A 16,948-nucleotide genomic window follows, 5' to 3' on the forward strand; every position below is an offset into this window, starting at 1 on the left:
CGGGCCCTGCGGAACGGCTTTTGGCTGCGAGAAGGCAAAAATCCGCTTCCAAAACTCCGGCGGCCCGAACAGCAGGCAGCGCGCTGGGTGCCGGGCTTGCAGCGGGCTCCTGCTGCTCCCAGGCCGGGCGGGTCCGCAGCTCCGCGCAGCACTGCTTAGCGACAACTAAAGCATCGCTGCGTTAGCAACATCGTTCTTCTCCAGGACTCAGAACGCGGCGTCATACCAGGCATTACGGCTCTGTCCCAGGTGCAACCAGGAGGAGACACCTGAGAGGTGACAGCATGCAATAAAAAACATATTTTCACTACTCTATGCAGACTATGCAGTCCTGTGTGAAGTGCTGCTTTCCTCTCACAGCAGGGACGCACCAGAAGTCACCTGGAGCCGCTACTGAAAGACGGACTTTGGCTCCAACCTGCCGCTGACTGTGATTGACCGGAGGTGAAGCCATCCTCCGAGCCCTGATTTCATCCTGCACTGCAGTTCCCACCTTCCCAAACGTGTGGGTTTGAGTCTCCTCTTAACCTTTCAGTCTGGCTGTGAGCGCTGAGTGCTTGCACACTGAGGAGAGCCAGAACGGTACCAGGCAGCTCCTGAGACCCCGAGTTTGAGCTGTGACGTGTATGGGACTAATTCCCCCACCTACGGCCACATTCTCTGTCCTGATTTCTGTTTGCTAGGCGGAAACAGCCAACGCACCAGGGACAGCCAATATGTGCGGCAAGCTTAGGGAGGAGACAGGAATGCAGCCCTCTGATGCTTTCTCAAAGCAGTCTCTCAGTCTTCACGGCTGTATGGATTTTTTGGCTTTTCATCATTTTCCCTTTTCTCTCTTGTTCCAGACCTCTATCTGTAGGACTGAAGTGATGCTGTACTGCTTTAGGAAGTGGCTTCAGGTTGGCAGCATCAATAGTATAAAAGCAGTGCCATGGTTAGCTGGAGCCTTTGAGTGCTGGTTGCAGAAAGAAGTTTGCTTTCTCCTTAGAAATGAAATGCTGCCATGTAAAGAAAAGGTCACATATCACTGTTGCGACCACTTTGCAGTTAACCTCCAGTGACCCACAATCCCCTATTGGATGAATGATATTATGGCTTGAAAAGTAGCAGAGTGGGCATCTGCCTGCCCTGCTTGGAGAGGAGACAGCTTTGGGACACGGAGTGGGACTGCACCACAGTGCCTGCTCAGCATTCCCACCTCACACGTTCCCACCTGAGCCCTTTCTGTCTCACCATTCATCTGTAACCCAAGGATGTGGCCCACAGAATTGAGTTGAGAACAGGTCAAAGCTTTGGGCCATGCTAGCCCTCATCCATGCTTGCTCTTCGTGCTTCAGCTGATGATGTTTTTTATGTGGTTCAATAATTCCTTATTGGCTTTAGCAACAGAGCAGTAATTATTTATCACAGCACACCTCCTGGACTCATGGCTCTGCTCCTGTTCTGTTACTGAGGGCATTCGCTTTATTCCTCTGAGCTTTATCCTTTCAGTTCCAGTTTCTAATTTCCTACAGCATAATTTTACACAACAGAAGCAATTTTACTGTAACACGGACAACCACCTGTGTTAAGAAGAAAATAATCATAGAATTATAAAGGCTGGAAAAGACCTCTAAAGTCACTAAGTCCAACTGTCAGCCCATCCCCACCGTGCCCACTAACCATGTCCCTCAGTGCCACATCTCCATGCTTCTTGAACACCTCCCTGGGCAGCCTGTGCCAATGCATCACTATTCTTTCCAAGAAGAAATTTTTCCTAATGTCTTAATATTCAGCATGGCTCTCTGGTTTTCCCTTACACAGACCTGTCCCCTGGTTTCAAGGAACGACAGACTTCACTGGTGGGTTCAGATCAGGCTCCTTTCAGCTCCATCTGGAAAGTCCTTTTACTTTTCTGCTTAACAGTATTTTAGAAGAGCATCATGTGCCAGTGGCAAAATGCCTGCACAGGAGAGAAAGATTCTGTGTGCTCCACTAGTGTGGGCATGAAGATTTCATGATGTGACAGGCAGTGCTATCTGGTTAGGGTAACCCTGTTATGCATAAATGCAAGAGGTAACACACTTGGATATCTTAGACCACTTTGGGTCCAAATCTTTGCAAATTTGGTTTCCAAACTGGAGCTTTCCTTCTCTATAGCCCCACTGGGTTGGGAATGGTAGATGCAGAGAATTCTGTCTTATCTGTGGAAATTTTCTGCATCACTTTTCCAGTAAAGTCAGTTTCTCTCTCCCTCTCTGGTACCAAGAGATACCAAACTGGGGGATTAACTCCTTTTAGAGTCTCTCCACAATTCTTGCTGCATCTGCATCTGCATATTTACAAAGATGTGCCTGTACCTGTTCTGCAAATCCATCTAAAATGACAAGTGTGCTCTCAAACATGATATCATCTGCACAGCTCAGAACATGCAGCTTTTCTGTCTGCTCCTGCTGTCCTGAGTTATTGTGTTGAAAAGGTGTCATAACAACAGGACAGGAACAGGAACTAGAACAGTGATTTACTTGCAAACTTAATTTCTGAAAACAAACCAACCAACCAGCCCCTCCCTGGTCATCAAACAATAAAGTTATTTAATTGAAAATGTGAATAAATTATATAAATCCTAAATGCACGTGGACCATAAACTAGAAAGGAAATAACATATTAAGGTGCTTTAATATTCCTTCTCTGGCACTATTGTATCATCAGATATAGCAACATTTCAATGATACGGTCTTCATGCAATAGCTGGATCTGATCTGCTGCTTACATGAGGCACTGTACGTATTCTGGTGAACTTCTTTCCATCCTGCAGTTACAGTTTGTGGCATTAGGCTTGCACCTTCAGACTCCTACACCTTCTAATATTCTGTAAGCAATTTTTCCCCCTTTTCTTTTTTCTTCCCCGATCCAGTTGCTCCCATCAATCTGAACATTGCCTAGCATAGGTCCATTTGGGTACCCACATAGCACTCTACAAGCTTGGTTACAAATTGCATTCAGAAGGCATCTGTGCCCCATCCCATGATTGTGTACGCATAACTTTGGGAATACTCAGACCTCAATGAGCTCCTGCTGGCTACAAAACTGCTGAAGATTCTTAGGAGTAGTTACCTCTAGCAGCTGTGGCCCAGGAGCATCCTGCCCGGCTACCACTGCCCCTGCTGAGGGATGCACAAAACACAGCACTCCACATTTCACTTGTACTGCAGTGTACACTTGCAAGATTTCAGGCAAAATGCAAACCGCATTCTGTTTCAGCTGTGGCCCAGTGCCCTTAGGATGCTTTACTTGATCTTTCCATTTCTTTTTGCAGCTTTCTCAGACTTCTGGCATGGGATTCTGTTCTTTTGAAGCCTCATCCTATGGAAAACATACATCTTTCAGAAACTGGGATACCTTAGGTCCCCTGGACTCCAAGGTGTTCTTTAGGTGCATTAGTTCATCAGGATCAAAGCTACCTTTTTGAGGAACTGTCTTTTGCTCCAAAATTCCATTTATGCCAGTAGCTGTAGGCACTGGGGCAGTACGGCATATATAGATAATACTGTGCAGTTCTCACTGGGGATAAAAGCTCCCTTTTATCGCCTGGTTTCAGCTTTCATTCATTTGGGTGCAGCAAAGACAAGTCCGAGGGAATCTACATTGCTGGGATTTTCAGTGAGGGGGTACCTGAGGTATGTGTGACAAAGAGACAGGATGAAACTTTATCCCCTCAAAGTAATTAACCATGTTGTTTTTTTTCATCTTCAAGGTGACTTTCCATAACCAGAGACCAAAGAGAAGGAGACAACACACACGAGGGGTCCGCTGGATCACAAATCCAGCCTGAGCCTACCATGCTGGCCAAGCGTGTGGTTGTTAGCACTGGCAGGTGCCAAAGGAGGCTCACACTAGAATGAGACAAGGAATGTGGTGTCGAGCACAGAGAGATCTCACACCAACACTGCCGTTCGCAGTGGGCAGTTGAGGGATATCCCAAGAGGGTTTCCCTAATAGGCAGCAGATCTCAAAGTCTGGCTCTCAAGGGCTGCCATCCATCCAGGTTCCTGACCTACCTTTCCTCTAAGAATGCATACAACTGTCATCACTCTTCTCTCTTTTACCCAGCAGTTGGGCTGTGGACAGTCCTTTACCAGAAGTTGGGATTCAGCAATGCATGCAAAACCCTTGGCCACAGTCCTAGTACGGACTTCAAGTGGTCTCAAACCTTTCTGAACAGAACCGATGGGTTTTGACAGGGAGCAGCCTGCGCTCTTGCCAAGCACAGCAGCAGATGCTGCTGCAGCAATGACAGAACTGTGAGGTAGATCAGGTCAGAACAGCGGCAGTTTGTTGCTATAGCTGGAGGACACAGCACAGAGCAGCAGTGACAGCCTCTACTGGTGGGAGCTGCGTTCCTGCAAGGCAGATACGGCTCATGTACACTTAGCAATGCTATGCCAAAGCCTAACAGGAATCAAGTTGTATGAGACTGTCACATGCACAAGCCTGTGCAACTGTTCATGGGCTATCTGTATTCTACTTTCTCCAGCTCAAGAATTAATTCATCACTTTTACTGTTTCAGGACATAATTTGAAGGCTGTGAAGAGGCCCACTTGAGCCTTGGCATTTCTGCTGCCACTCTGTGACCTGCTAGGCCAAGACAGAGGGCAGATTCCCCAGGCTGCCATTTTCCCTTGCCATAGTGTGATGCCAAGCAGTGTTTGTTCTGCACAGTGAGACATACAGCCTCTCCCCATATTGGTTATAGAATCATAGAATGGCCTGGGTTGAAAAGGACCACAATGATCATCTGGTTTCAACCCCCTGCTATGTGCAGGGTCGCCAACCACCAGACCAGGCTGCCCAGAGCCACATCCAGCCTGGCCTTGAATGCCTCCAGGGATGGGGCATCCACAACCTCCCTGTGCAACCTGTTCCAGTGTGTCACCGTCCTCCGTGTGAAAAACTTCCTCCTAATATCTAAACTAAACCTCCCCTGTCTCAGTTTAAGACCATTGCCCCTTGTCCTATCACTATCCACTCTCATAAACAGCCGTTCCCCTTCCTGTTCAATGCTTCCTTCAAGTACTGGAAGGCCACAATGAGGTCTCCCCGGAGCCTTCTCTTCTCCAAGCAAAACAATCCCAGTTCCTTCAACCTTTCCTCATAGGAGAGGTGCTCCAGGCCTCTGATCATCTCAGTGGCCCTCCTCTGGACCCGCTGGATATAACAAGTGGAGAACCAGAGGCAGTGATCAACAGGCTTGGGAATAACACAAAACCCCTGGCCATCCCTGTTCTGTCCTTAAAAGTCTCATCTGCAAGATTCATACAGTTTGCCTAGATAACAATCTTCAAAAGTTAACCTCACATCTCTTTTGTTCTTACATTGAGTTAGGATAACTTGGGAGGCTCTTTGCAGCTCACTGTATGTTTAGACTGATGCCAGAAGTTATAGCTGAAACTGTTGTCAAAATCACCATTTCTTTCTAATGTTAATAATTTAGAAGGGAATAATTACACCAACCTTTAGAAATATTTCCAATAGGAAAAATTTTCCTCCTCTTTTGCAAGTGTTTTCTCTAGCACTTCTTTGTGACTTCCCTTCAGAAAGAAATTCCCAGCTTTCCTTAATGTGTCGGTGCTTTCCACAGTCAAAGATCACCGCCATTTTGATGAAGCCAAGCCAAGAGAACTGCAAGACAGGCCCTGTTATTTTCTTAGAATCATAGAATGGTTTGGGTTGGAAGGATCCTTTAAGATCATGTAGGTCGGAGCCTCTTCCAGCCTGGTCTTTAATGCCTCCAAGGAGGGGGCCATCCACAACCTCACTGGGCAACCTGTTCCAGTGTGTCACTGCCTTCACAGTAAAGAATTTCTTCCTAAGATCTAGTCTAAATCTACCCTCTTCCAGTTTAAAGCCATTTCTCCTCATCCTATCCCTAACTGCCTTTACAAAAAGTCCTTATCAAAATGTTTTGGTAGAATGGTGAAATCTTTTAGTGGAATGGTGAAAGGATGGCACTATTTGGAAGTCTTAATAATAACAATTATTTTAGCTTATAACATTTTTGACATAAATAGCTGTTCTCCCTCATTCATTTCCTAGACAACAGCAGATGGTTCTTGTGAACAGCCATTCCTCTAGCTGCTTTTATCCTTTTCAGATAAACTCTCCATACATTTCCAACTTTCTTAAAACAACAGAGTGATGTAACAAGGAGAAGCAGGCCCTGACTGTGCTCAGTTCCTCTCTGTGCCGTTTGAGGTCTGCCTCTGCTCAAACCATCACCAAAGATGCCTGTTTAGGGTCGTGATATAGAAAAGTACTTACTGTGATCTGTTTTCACACTAAGCTACTCGATGAACGCGATGACCAGAATTATTAAAAGAAAATATTCTGAGTAATTACTGGTTGGAATATATAAAACACTCTTCAACAGAGACAGACTGCTGTGCTTGTTAAAACTGCAGACTATCCCACAGTGCTTTAGTACTGCCTCCTACGCCCTGATGAGAATAAATGAAGACACAACAGAAACACGTTGAAATCTCTAAAGCCATGTAAAACCCGAAGGCATTAAAATTTATTAAATGATGCAATAACAACAGAATTCTTTATTTACAATAGCATTATTTAACATCAAATAAGCAAATAGCATCGGCAAAGCAATATTAACTTGCATAAATGTATTTAAAATTTCTCTGAATATATCTACCTTTGCATAAACTGCTCACACTAGAAATACAAACATCAATGCAGGTGAACAAAGTGATGTTCAGAGTTAACTCCGCTTTGAAAATAAATCACAACCTGAAACACTGTAAGCTTTCTCCTGAAGAACCATAGTTTATATATTGCTTAATTTTACCCTTGTATAATCTTTTCATATACACACATCTCAGATGCAACTTCATGATGAACTGTACAAATAAAACCCACAAATGACATAAAGGGAAAAAATTAAATGACAGTAAATGTTTGAAGAAACGTGTCCATCATCTCTATTGAACAACATAAAGATTAAGTGATGATGCACTTATTCCAAAATTGTACACAATTCACTATACAAATATAATACATCAGACAGCTATGTAGGAATATACAATACTTAAAAACAGATCTAAGGCATTATGCTAGATTTTAGCATTTTGAGGTTCTTGCACATAGCTTTTACCTGTAGTAAGAAACTTAAAAGGTTTTGTTTTAGTCTACAAAGAAACACCAGGGAGAAAATTCTAATTAAAATCAAAGCCACTACAGTAAATTTTCTTTTGTGCAGAGAATGCTTTTGCTCTTAGGCAGCATACTACCATACAAATACTAGAAAACTTTTAAATTCACACCAACAATTAATGGCTTAAGTTGCATTTCAAAACTGATTGTGTATCTTTGGGTTCTGCGAGTGGAGCTGTGCCACCCATTTCATCTGCTAAGCCCATATGAATTCCATTTTTCAACAAAGATTAAAAAATGTATTGTATAAACTGCAAAAACATTGCTTTTAATTAATAGGCCCAAAGGGATGCCGGTGTGGGACAATATTTTCAAGATTGAGTACAAATTAATTCATTGTAGCAAAACAGCTCACTTCACTTTTTAAACTTACCACATTACATGAACACTTAACCAGGCCGTATGACCATGTATACACGCTTATTTTTCACATTATGCGCCTTTCACATTTAGTAATGTAAGTAGAACACTGATTACTTGTTCTGTTAAACAAAATCCTAGTACTTTCTCCGACAAATTTACTGTATACACGATGAAAATACTGATAATGAAGGGAATTGATTTGGCTTTTTTGTTTCTATAGTGATCAATATGATCAGAAGATTCCTTCACTCACTTTTCTTTTTCTTTAGTCAGAAGACGACAAAGTCACGATGAACCCAAACTGAGCCAAAGTGATAGGTACAACCTCCTTTCTTTCAAAATGGCAATGGATGATGGAGTATCATAATCACTATCGATGACGGGGGTTTGCAGGTCTGTCACGGAACAGGACAAATTTCCACTTGTCCACTGTGAAAAAGAATAATCTATCTGAAGAGTTTACGGTTCAGAATTGAAAATGAATATAACGCAATTATTTGCAAACTCATCTACACTTCGTGTTGCATGAAGGTGATTCAATCCAATTTAGACGTTTCTCATCCAAATAACATTTTGTCAGATACAGAATGCAAGTTTTAACGCAGATGTTGGTGTAATAATGAGGCTGCGGGTCTCAGGGCTGATGGCTAGTTGGGTTTTCCATCAGAACACAGACAAAAGGGTGGTTCAGTGACCCAGTATTCTTTCTGAGTTTGACAGCCAAATGCTGACTGCTGAAAAGCGTTGTTTCCCCAGAATCATGGCACTGCCCTCCTTAGAATCCGGCAGCACCGTCATGTTTCCTTGACGATCACGTTAAGGAAATAGACACCTTCTAAAGAAACAACCTATTTCAAACCACCACCATCATATTTCCCTCAGCCTTGATATAGAATATCTATAGTCTATTTTCAATCCCACCTGAAAAATAAAACAAAACTGATTAAATGGCAATAGAATGAACCTTTTACTCCCAAAAGGCATAGCTGATGAGACATTATAAAATGCATTGCATTTTACATGACATCCAAAAATTTGCGCTCAGGTTAGAAAGTTTGAGGGCAAGGGGTGAGGGGGAAGAAAACAGAGATCAAAAACATCAATTTCTTAATATTTCCAGTCCTCAGAAACTGATGTCAGTTTAGTAAAAGATTATTCCAGCCACAGTGGGCAAGAAAAAACAACAACACCCTAACAGTGGCCTGCTTAGTAACAGTTAGTTTTTTCTAAGATTTGTTATGAAAGAATATAAACATACAAAAATCAAGAATCGGTTCCTACAGTGGCTGCATATAATATAGGTTAGATAAATGACATTATGAGCAGAATCACAAGGTTTAGAAAACGAGAAGTCTCAAGCCTACAAATTAGGGCTAATCAAGGCATTGTGATTCTTTACAAAACACTTTTCCAGGAGACACACACGGCTAAGAAGATATCTAATTTAATACTGAAGTACCTCATTTGGAATCAACTTCACAACATGTATATCTCACAAAAATTATACAAGTAAAACACTTAAGTTTTCAACTTAAATTATTGCTTGTTTACATATAAACTGGATTTTATGTACCTTACAAAACGTCCTCATAGTCCACACCGCTTTAAAATAATCAGAAACACACGATAGTGGTGAAGTCTGTAGTGATATCTGCTATCGGTATTACATGAATCGTTATTCCCCTGACTAGGGGGGGTGGGAACCAGGAATTAATCATGCCTTAAAGCAGGTATCTTTAGCTTTTTGATATTATGCACCAATTCTGCCACTACCATAATCAGTACATGCATTATCATTGAACATTGTTGCTGCTCAGCAACCCTAACTTGCCGCCCAGATTGCTGGAAACACACCTAAGGAAATAAAGGGAGTAACTTGTTTTTTAATTGTTAGAAGGAAGAGGAAGATGACAGAGGTCAGGAGAGCCACTTAAAAAAATCAGGATTTGCTGATCGTTAGGAATCGAATTAAATAAGAATGTAGCAAACGTGTCTTTTTGGACTCGTGACTTTGCATTAAAAGTGTTACTAAAAAACCCAACCGAAGCGCCCCTTATCAACAGCCCTCTCACAGGATAGTTCTCATCTCTCACACAACTCTAATCCCATTCAGAATTGCTCGGTGCAGTTTTCTTCATCGGTCCGTCCTCTCCGACGTGCCGGCAGCGGGAAGGGCCCCTCAGAGGCCTGCATGCACCGGGCACCGTGTCCCGACCCTCCTCGTACACTCGCCGCCCCAAAACACAGGCCTTACTCTGAAACACCAGTATGCAGACAGAACGGAATCCTTTGCACCAGAATGAGTAAGCCAAGGAAAACAAAGCCAAAAAGCAAGGTCTAGAACTAAACGGAAACAGAACAAGAGCATGGTTGTTTTTTCCTTAAATACATACATTTAAATACATTCAATCTGACATGGTTTATGAAAACTGCCTGTCAACATTTACTTCGCAGGAGAGATCTAAGTTGCACTAAGGTGAATGCAGTGAACAGACTGAGCAATGTCTGTACGCTATAGCCTCAGACTGTCGAAGAGGAGGCTGCTCCCAGCGACGAGGCCCTGCGGAGGGCAGGGCTGGGCCCAGCGGCACTGGGTGCCGGTGTGGCTGCGGCGCGACAAATGGGTGCAGCTCCTCCAACTGGGAAGGGTGTGGGGCCGGGCGCCCGCTCAGCTGGAGAAAGGAGCAACCACACCGCCCTCAGGGTCAGCAGTATTTCTGCAAAAAACAGAGATGGAGAAAGGGAGGTTTAATTGCGTTCCTAGCTTCTTTGTTCCTTCCAGCTACTGCAGGTATTGTAACAACCTGGCATGATCTGCCACTTGTAGACTCCCTGTAAATACACAGCAACATGGTCTTAGGGAAGTCTCATACCTGAAGTATCTATAAAAAATATCTGGAGAAGAGGAGGCTCAGAGGAGACCTCATTGCATTCTACAACTTCCTGAAGGGAGGCTGTGATGAGGAGGAGTTTGGCCTCTTTTCCCAGGCAACAACCAGGACCTGAGGAAATGGCTATAAGTTGTATCAGAGGAGGTTTAGGTTAGACATAAGGAAGAACTTTTTCTCTCAGAGGGTGGTCAGGCACTGGAATGGCTGCCCAGGGAGGTGGTGGAGTCGCTGTTCCTGGCAGTGTTCAAGAGGCGTCTGGATGAGGAACTACAAGATATGGTTTAGTGCTTGTGGTAGCAATGGTAATGGGAGGATGGTTGGACTAGATGATCATGTAGGTCCTTTCCAACCTTGTGATTCTATGATTCTGTGAAATGCCTCTGTGCTACAAATGCACACTTTCAAAAGAAACAGCCATCCTGATTCAATTTCTCCTTCAAAAGCCATAATTAAGAAGGGGAATAAGGAAGCAAAAGAAAGCTTCCACTACCAAGCCCCAGAGATGGTCTTTACTTCATGCTTATTGCAGTGTCCTTCCTTACACAAACAGAGGACAAGCTGGTTTCAACTGAGTTAATTATCCCGTACTTTCTTCTTATTATCATTACTTTTTTAAAGCCTCAGGATGTGGTTTTCATGGTTGTTTCAAGATCGTCCCTTCCAGTGACTGCAACCTGTGTCTCTCTGCAGATTCCTGCTCCCATGTGGCTTCAGGGTCAGGCAGGTCAGACAGCTAATCTAGCTGGAAACCACTTTTTTTTTTTTCCCCCTCAGGCTGTTTCCCACTTGTACCCAGTGGCTCCTCACTGGGCAGCCTCCCACAGTGCAGGATGCAGGGCTCAATGCTCTGGGATGGCAGCAGCAGCTTCTCTGCCACAGCCCACGTGAACAACATTTACCTATCTTCTGGAAGCCATCCACACAGTTCTTTAGACTTTACCACCCTTTTCTTTGCAATCACAGAAGGGCTAGAAGCACACCTTAACTGTCAAAGAAAGCCACTGTGGCAAAGCATCTCACAGATTGGGAAAGAAACATCTGAGCTTTTGTACCTAGCGTGAACGTTTAGCAAATAGTATCTCTACAGAGATGCTCAGTAAATTCTTCCAACTACACCAATTCACCAAACTACACCAGTGACCTGAATAAAAATGCTCTTTAATGCTTTTTAAAATTATTATTATATTTCTATTCTAACAAAAATCTATTTTGTAGGTGATTAAATATATAAAGGAGGGAGTAATACAAAGAAGGCACAAGTCTATTTCTAGGATTTTTTTTCCCTGCCTTTTGTTTAGATATAGCAGAAGCAAGGAGGACATTAAGGAAAATGGCAGATTACTATTTCCAGGCCAATATGGAAAGTGGGAAAAATTACTGCAAATTACTTCCATACTGATTCATATAACTTGAACATTAAACAAAAATTCTGAAGGTTTACAAAGAAGCAATCTGAAAAACCCAAAGCTTACACGGTATTCTCCAGATGTTCACTTTTAAATAAAGGCAAGTTCAAACTTTTCTTTTACAACATGAAATTAATAAAAAATAAATTGTTTCAATAACCACAAAATAAAACTTCTTAGTATTTCAGTAGCAACTACATTCAGCCTTTCAAATGAAGGGTACTTTGAGCCTTGAAAGACAGAAAATTCTGTTTTTTAATTAGTTTGAAAAACAGCTTCTTGGTTAAATATTAGTATCATTCTTTCATGTCCTAAAAGCTCTGAAAATTTTATCCGTGACATGTTAAAATGAAGTGAAACACTATTAAGGACACAGAGCAGAATAGTAAACACTGAGATCTGACATCCACGGTTACAGGGATTTCAGCAATATCACAACATTTCCTGGTTATTCAGCTCTAATCAGAACGGATCCCTTTAAGTAATCCAGTTGTTGAGATCAAATTTAAGAAACAATGAGAAAGCCCTCTCCAGTCTGCCTGATGAATTTCTCAGTTTCTCATTTGTCACATTAATTTCTAGGCTTTTATATGTTAATGCCACAACTGTCAATGGATAAAGCCCATTAATCCTCTCTTCAGCTTTCTAATTACACAGCTTGTGCTTTAATGTAAGTATCTTACATACGAGTGTAGCACAGAAGTAGTAGCTACTTAGTCTCTATTACAGGTCACAGTTCTGTAACAGATATTTATAGCACACATAAAACATTATTCATCAACATTTTCCTCACAGCCAGAGCTGCATTAGTGGAATAAAACTAAAATCACAGAGTGCCATGAGATGTACCCTTACATTACATCTTTTCTGTCTCTTTTAAAACATCCTTTAGACTTCGCTTTCTTCTCTTATCTTTCCTCACTCGTATCCTATGTTTTATTCTCTGCATTTAGCTTCTCTTGATGCATGACATCTAACTGGTTCAGCAACACACTGGTTAGGAAGACCACAAATGTAACTCCTCAGTGTAGGACGGCTTCCACTATAACAGAATACATTGCATCTTTCTGTTAAGCTCAAAAATGATCATGAGATTGCTGCAGGAAGAATCCTGTATGCACAGATCCTCCACCCCCAGAGACAGACACTGCTCACAGGAACCAATGAGCTGTGTCAAGAAATTCTTTTTGGGAAGTTTTAAACAGGTGTGTAAAAAGAGGTGGCTACTTCTTCCTCAGCACCTTCACTGCCTTCATTTCCTTTTATCTTAATATATCTGCAGACACTTACTGTTTTGCTTTCCCCTATTACTCATTTTTTTCCCCCTAACAATTGAAAACTTTGAATTTTGCTTTTGGATTCAGCATAAAAGGGATTAAAAAAAATTAAATCAATCTTTCTGATTTCAACACTGCATGCAAGTAGATGGCAGTAAGGGATTAAATTAAGAATGGACTTCAAGCAGGTTACAAAGCAACTCCTGGAGATATCATGGTTCGATCTGCCTGTTCTGATTACTTTTGAAGACAACTTCTTGCAAAGTGTGTGTCATAGGCCAACAACCTAAATAAAAACCATCTCTCTTACAGTGTTTCATATTCAGATCTCTGCCTCTTGCTGCCAAAATCTCGCTATGCTCTCTGGTCATTTTCCAAATGTTAGCCTACCCAAATCACCTTTGTACAAAAGCTTCCCAATAGATAAAAAATGAAACAGAATAAAGAAGCTAGTGCCCTGTGATCAAACATTTGCCCAGTGCTGTGCACCAAGTTGTTCAGGAAACGGATGCATGTAAAGCAGTGTGTGTTAAAGCCTTACCATCCCTTCCTTCTGAGGAGCAGAAGTCGGGAGAGCAGGGCAGCAGCCACTAGATGGTGCCTCCCCTTGCTGCCTGCCTGCACACTGCTGGCACAGGCTCTTCGTCCTGAGAACCACCTGTATATTATTTTCTAGCACACGGGTTTCCACGTGAGGCTGTATAGAAAGGTCAGCTTCGTGCTTTCAGATGGGTTTGCACAGCTGCACGCAGGGAAAATCAAATCCCGTTTCAAATCAATTCAGGTCTCAAAATATTGGGTTTGTTGTAACAAACTTATTTTAAAAGAAGGTTATTTCCATTAAAGAAAAGTCTTCCACTGAGGAGTGGCCCAAAAAAAGCACCTCATTCACCTGGCCACACGCCGAAATCTCTACCATGTCTGTCCTTAAGCACTGTTACTGCCTGGAACACAAATCTCTTTTCAACTAAGCAAACTAATTACACCGTCAGTTGGAGATTTGTGTGCAAATGAGTTCAATACCACCACTCTTCAAGAACAGAAAGTAATAAATTAAATAATTCATGAAATTTTTGCCCTACGAATAATGCAAGGAGAAGTGGAAAAACACTTAGGCAGGATGAAACATGAAATGGGTTAAGCATGCAGCAGTGCAAATATACATCAACACTCTTTCCCATCATCAGCAAAATAGTCATGTAATTGCTCTTAGAAAGCAAATACAACTGTAAATAAAAGCCTGCTGAATGCAACTGTCTGTTAATTCAATAATGTAATGTATTCTGGTAATGTAAATGTATTCTGTATTCACTCCAATAATGCTAGTGGGATCAAAGGATGTCACCTAAAGATGAATTCAAAAAATTAACTGTATAAGACTTAATTACTAGCACCCTAGGTACTCTTAACTTTGTAAATAAAAAGATACTGCATCCACTCTAGGCCACAGTATATTCATAGCTCAGTAGCCTCTGTATGCCACCTCTTACCCGTGTTGCATCTCCGTCCTGCTTTATCATATCCATTCCAGGCAGCTGGTTTGGAAATAGATTGCCTCCCCTCATAGCAGGATCACTAACCTATTGGTAACAAGATATTAAGGAGAATGAATTAAAAGTATGTTGGGAAAAGGAGTGGAAGTTAAAGTAACATAAACCACGAATCTACTTGCATATATCAACAACTATATTTGAAGTGACAGTAATCAGAAAAGCAACCATAGAGCTGAGCACCCTTCTTGTGCAGCATGTTTGACTCATATTATTCTGCTTCACAGTCAACAACGAAGATTTCACTCCTGAAACTATAACCTCTGTGCGTATTGAACAAAACAGGCTCCATAAATTAGGGCAGTAATATTTGTAAGAGGACTCGTCTGCTATGAAAGTCCTGAAAGCAGAAACATGTAACTACTTTCCTAATCTCAATGATACACAGTTTTTCTGTTTTTACAAACCACCAGGAGAGTTTTTAAAGCCCGGTAACGCACAGGCTGAATTGCACTGACTACTGATTTAGTGTTAATAACACTTTTTTTTTTCTTTTTTCTTATGAACAATGGGAGGAAGATAGCATTAAACAGGAAAACCTGCAGCTGCGTGCTTTCCTAATTGGATGGGCTCAAAAATTTTATGAGCAGCCACAGGAAAATATCAAAGCTGTGTATGTCTGCACAACTAAAGCGTCTGTCACGCTTAGTTATGTGGAAAGGGTGGCTTGCCAAATTTACAGTCTTAATCAAAGGATTAAATCTTACCATGTAGGAACTGATGTAAAACACAAATCACAGCCCGTCAGCAAGGGGCTGAAGCATTACAAGATCTCTTCCTTACAAGTTTTAAAGGGAAAAACACATCTCCCTGGAGAGTCTTGGTTAACTCATTTCTCTCTCACTTCCCTCAGTCTAGGCATAGGTGACAACAGTGAAGAGAGTCCCCTCTAGATTTTGCTGGAAGGAAAAGGCTGTTTTCTGTGTCACCTGCCCGTTAGGACTCTTGGTTGCCAAGGAGAGGAGGCTGTGCCACTGCTCACTTCAGCTGCGGCAGCTTGCTGCAGCAAGGGAAGAAGACTTCAATTTACCACACCAAAGTCCTCTTGTTTCGGGTCCTCCTGACTGTTTCTGTTGCTACTCACTGATTTTGCAGAGTTGCAAAGCTCACTGCAATAATATGACTGGAAAGGTGGTTTCAAACGCTACCAGAGACAAGATTGCTGTCTAACAGGAAAGGTTACATCTTTTTAAAAATGTTTTAAAGCTTAAATATTTTTCCAACGAAATTTTCAACTCTAAAAAAACTCAGCGAAGCACTGGAAGCACTCCTAGCGATGCCATCCACTTTTTATAGGAGATGGACAAATTTTTTTAAGCTTGAATAAGAAGATTTACATCAGAAAGGAAAAGAATCACACTATTTCATTTTGAAACAAAGTAAAAACAGGTCCAAATGTCTTTTCTATTTTGTTCACTAGACAAAGGAAGAAAAAATAAATAAAAAGCAAAGCCACAAAACTGTATCCTACTATTTTGCAACAAAAATATGAATGTGTGATATGCACCGTGGCAGAGTTAGGAGAGTCATGGAAAAAGAAGCTGTGTGAAGTTCCAGTCACAGAATCTCCTTGCTAGTGATGACACAAAAATCCTGACTTGTAAGGTAACAGGTAAAAAAAACCCAACCAATCAACAAAACAACCCTGCAGTGTTTTGTTACGTGGATGTATTTTCTTCAGAAGACCTTGAAACATAAAATATCCCACAGGAACTTCTGTGACTGCAACAACAATTCAATCAGAAAAGTAAGGAAAAAGACAAAGAAATTGAGGAGCATTTATCGTCTTTTTGAAGGCCAGTAAAATGGTGTAACTATATATATGAAATGTGTCTAAAACAAAGTAGGACATGTTTTTCAACCCTTTTGCATTTAAACACATTACTACAGCTGCCTGATGATAAAATGGAACTATTTACAACATGTCTATAAGAAAAGTTTTCTTCCACTGTACGGCTCCCTTCATCCAGGATGCTGAATAAAATCAAAATACTCTTTCATGGTAACTCTCAGTAAATGCCACAATAGCTCTGACCTCAGGATTGCTGCACCTATGAACAAAGAGCTCCTCTGATCAGACAATTACAAAGTGGTTTATTTCATGAACTGAAACATTTCTTCTCTTGCAGAGGCTTCGAATTGCTTCTCTGACAGTCCAGTAAGTAACACGTGTCCATGAGGCAGAATACATAAAAGGCGGCACAGCAGCAGTCCATTGCGTGAACAAGATGACTACGATGAGGAGACAGTAAGGTAC

The 16,948-nt window shown here is 41.8% G+C and overlaps 1 protein-coding gene across 1 annotated transcript in view; it reads right to left on the reverse strand.

Moving 5' to 3' along the window:
• Positions 1-6,512: 6,512 nt before the first annotated feature.
• Positions 6,513-16,948, reverse strand: part of NCOA2 (nuclear receptor coactivator 2) — a 53,760-nt gene continuing 43,324 nt past the window's right edge. Inside the window, exons 18-19 of the mRNA XM_019614100.2 lie at positions 14,632-14,721; positions 6,513-10,284 (exon numbers count right to left, since the gene is read on the reverse strand). Of these exons, the coding sequence (XP_019469645.1) occupies positions 10,273-10,284; positions 14,632-14,721 (102 nt within the window). The 3' untranslated portion in view covers positions 6,513-10,272. The remainder of the gene's footprint in view (positions 10,285-14,631; positions 14,722-16,948) is intronic.

This window comes from Meleagris gallopavo, chromosome 3, assembly GCF_000146605.3.
Source record: "Meleagris gallopavo isolate NT-WF06-2002-E0010 breed Aviagen turkey brand Nicholas breeding stock chromosome 3, Turkey_5.1, whole genome shotgun sequence".
Taxonomy (NCBI): Eukaryota; Metazoa; Chordata; class Aves; order Galliformes; family Phasianidae; genus Meleagris; species Meleagris gallopavo.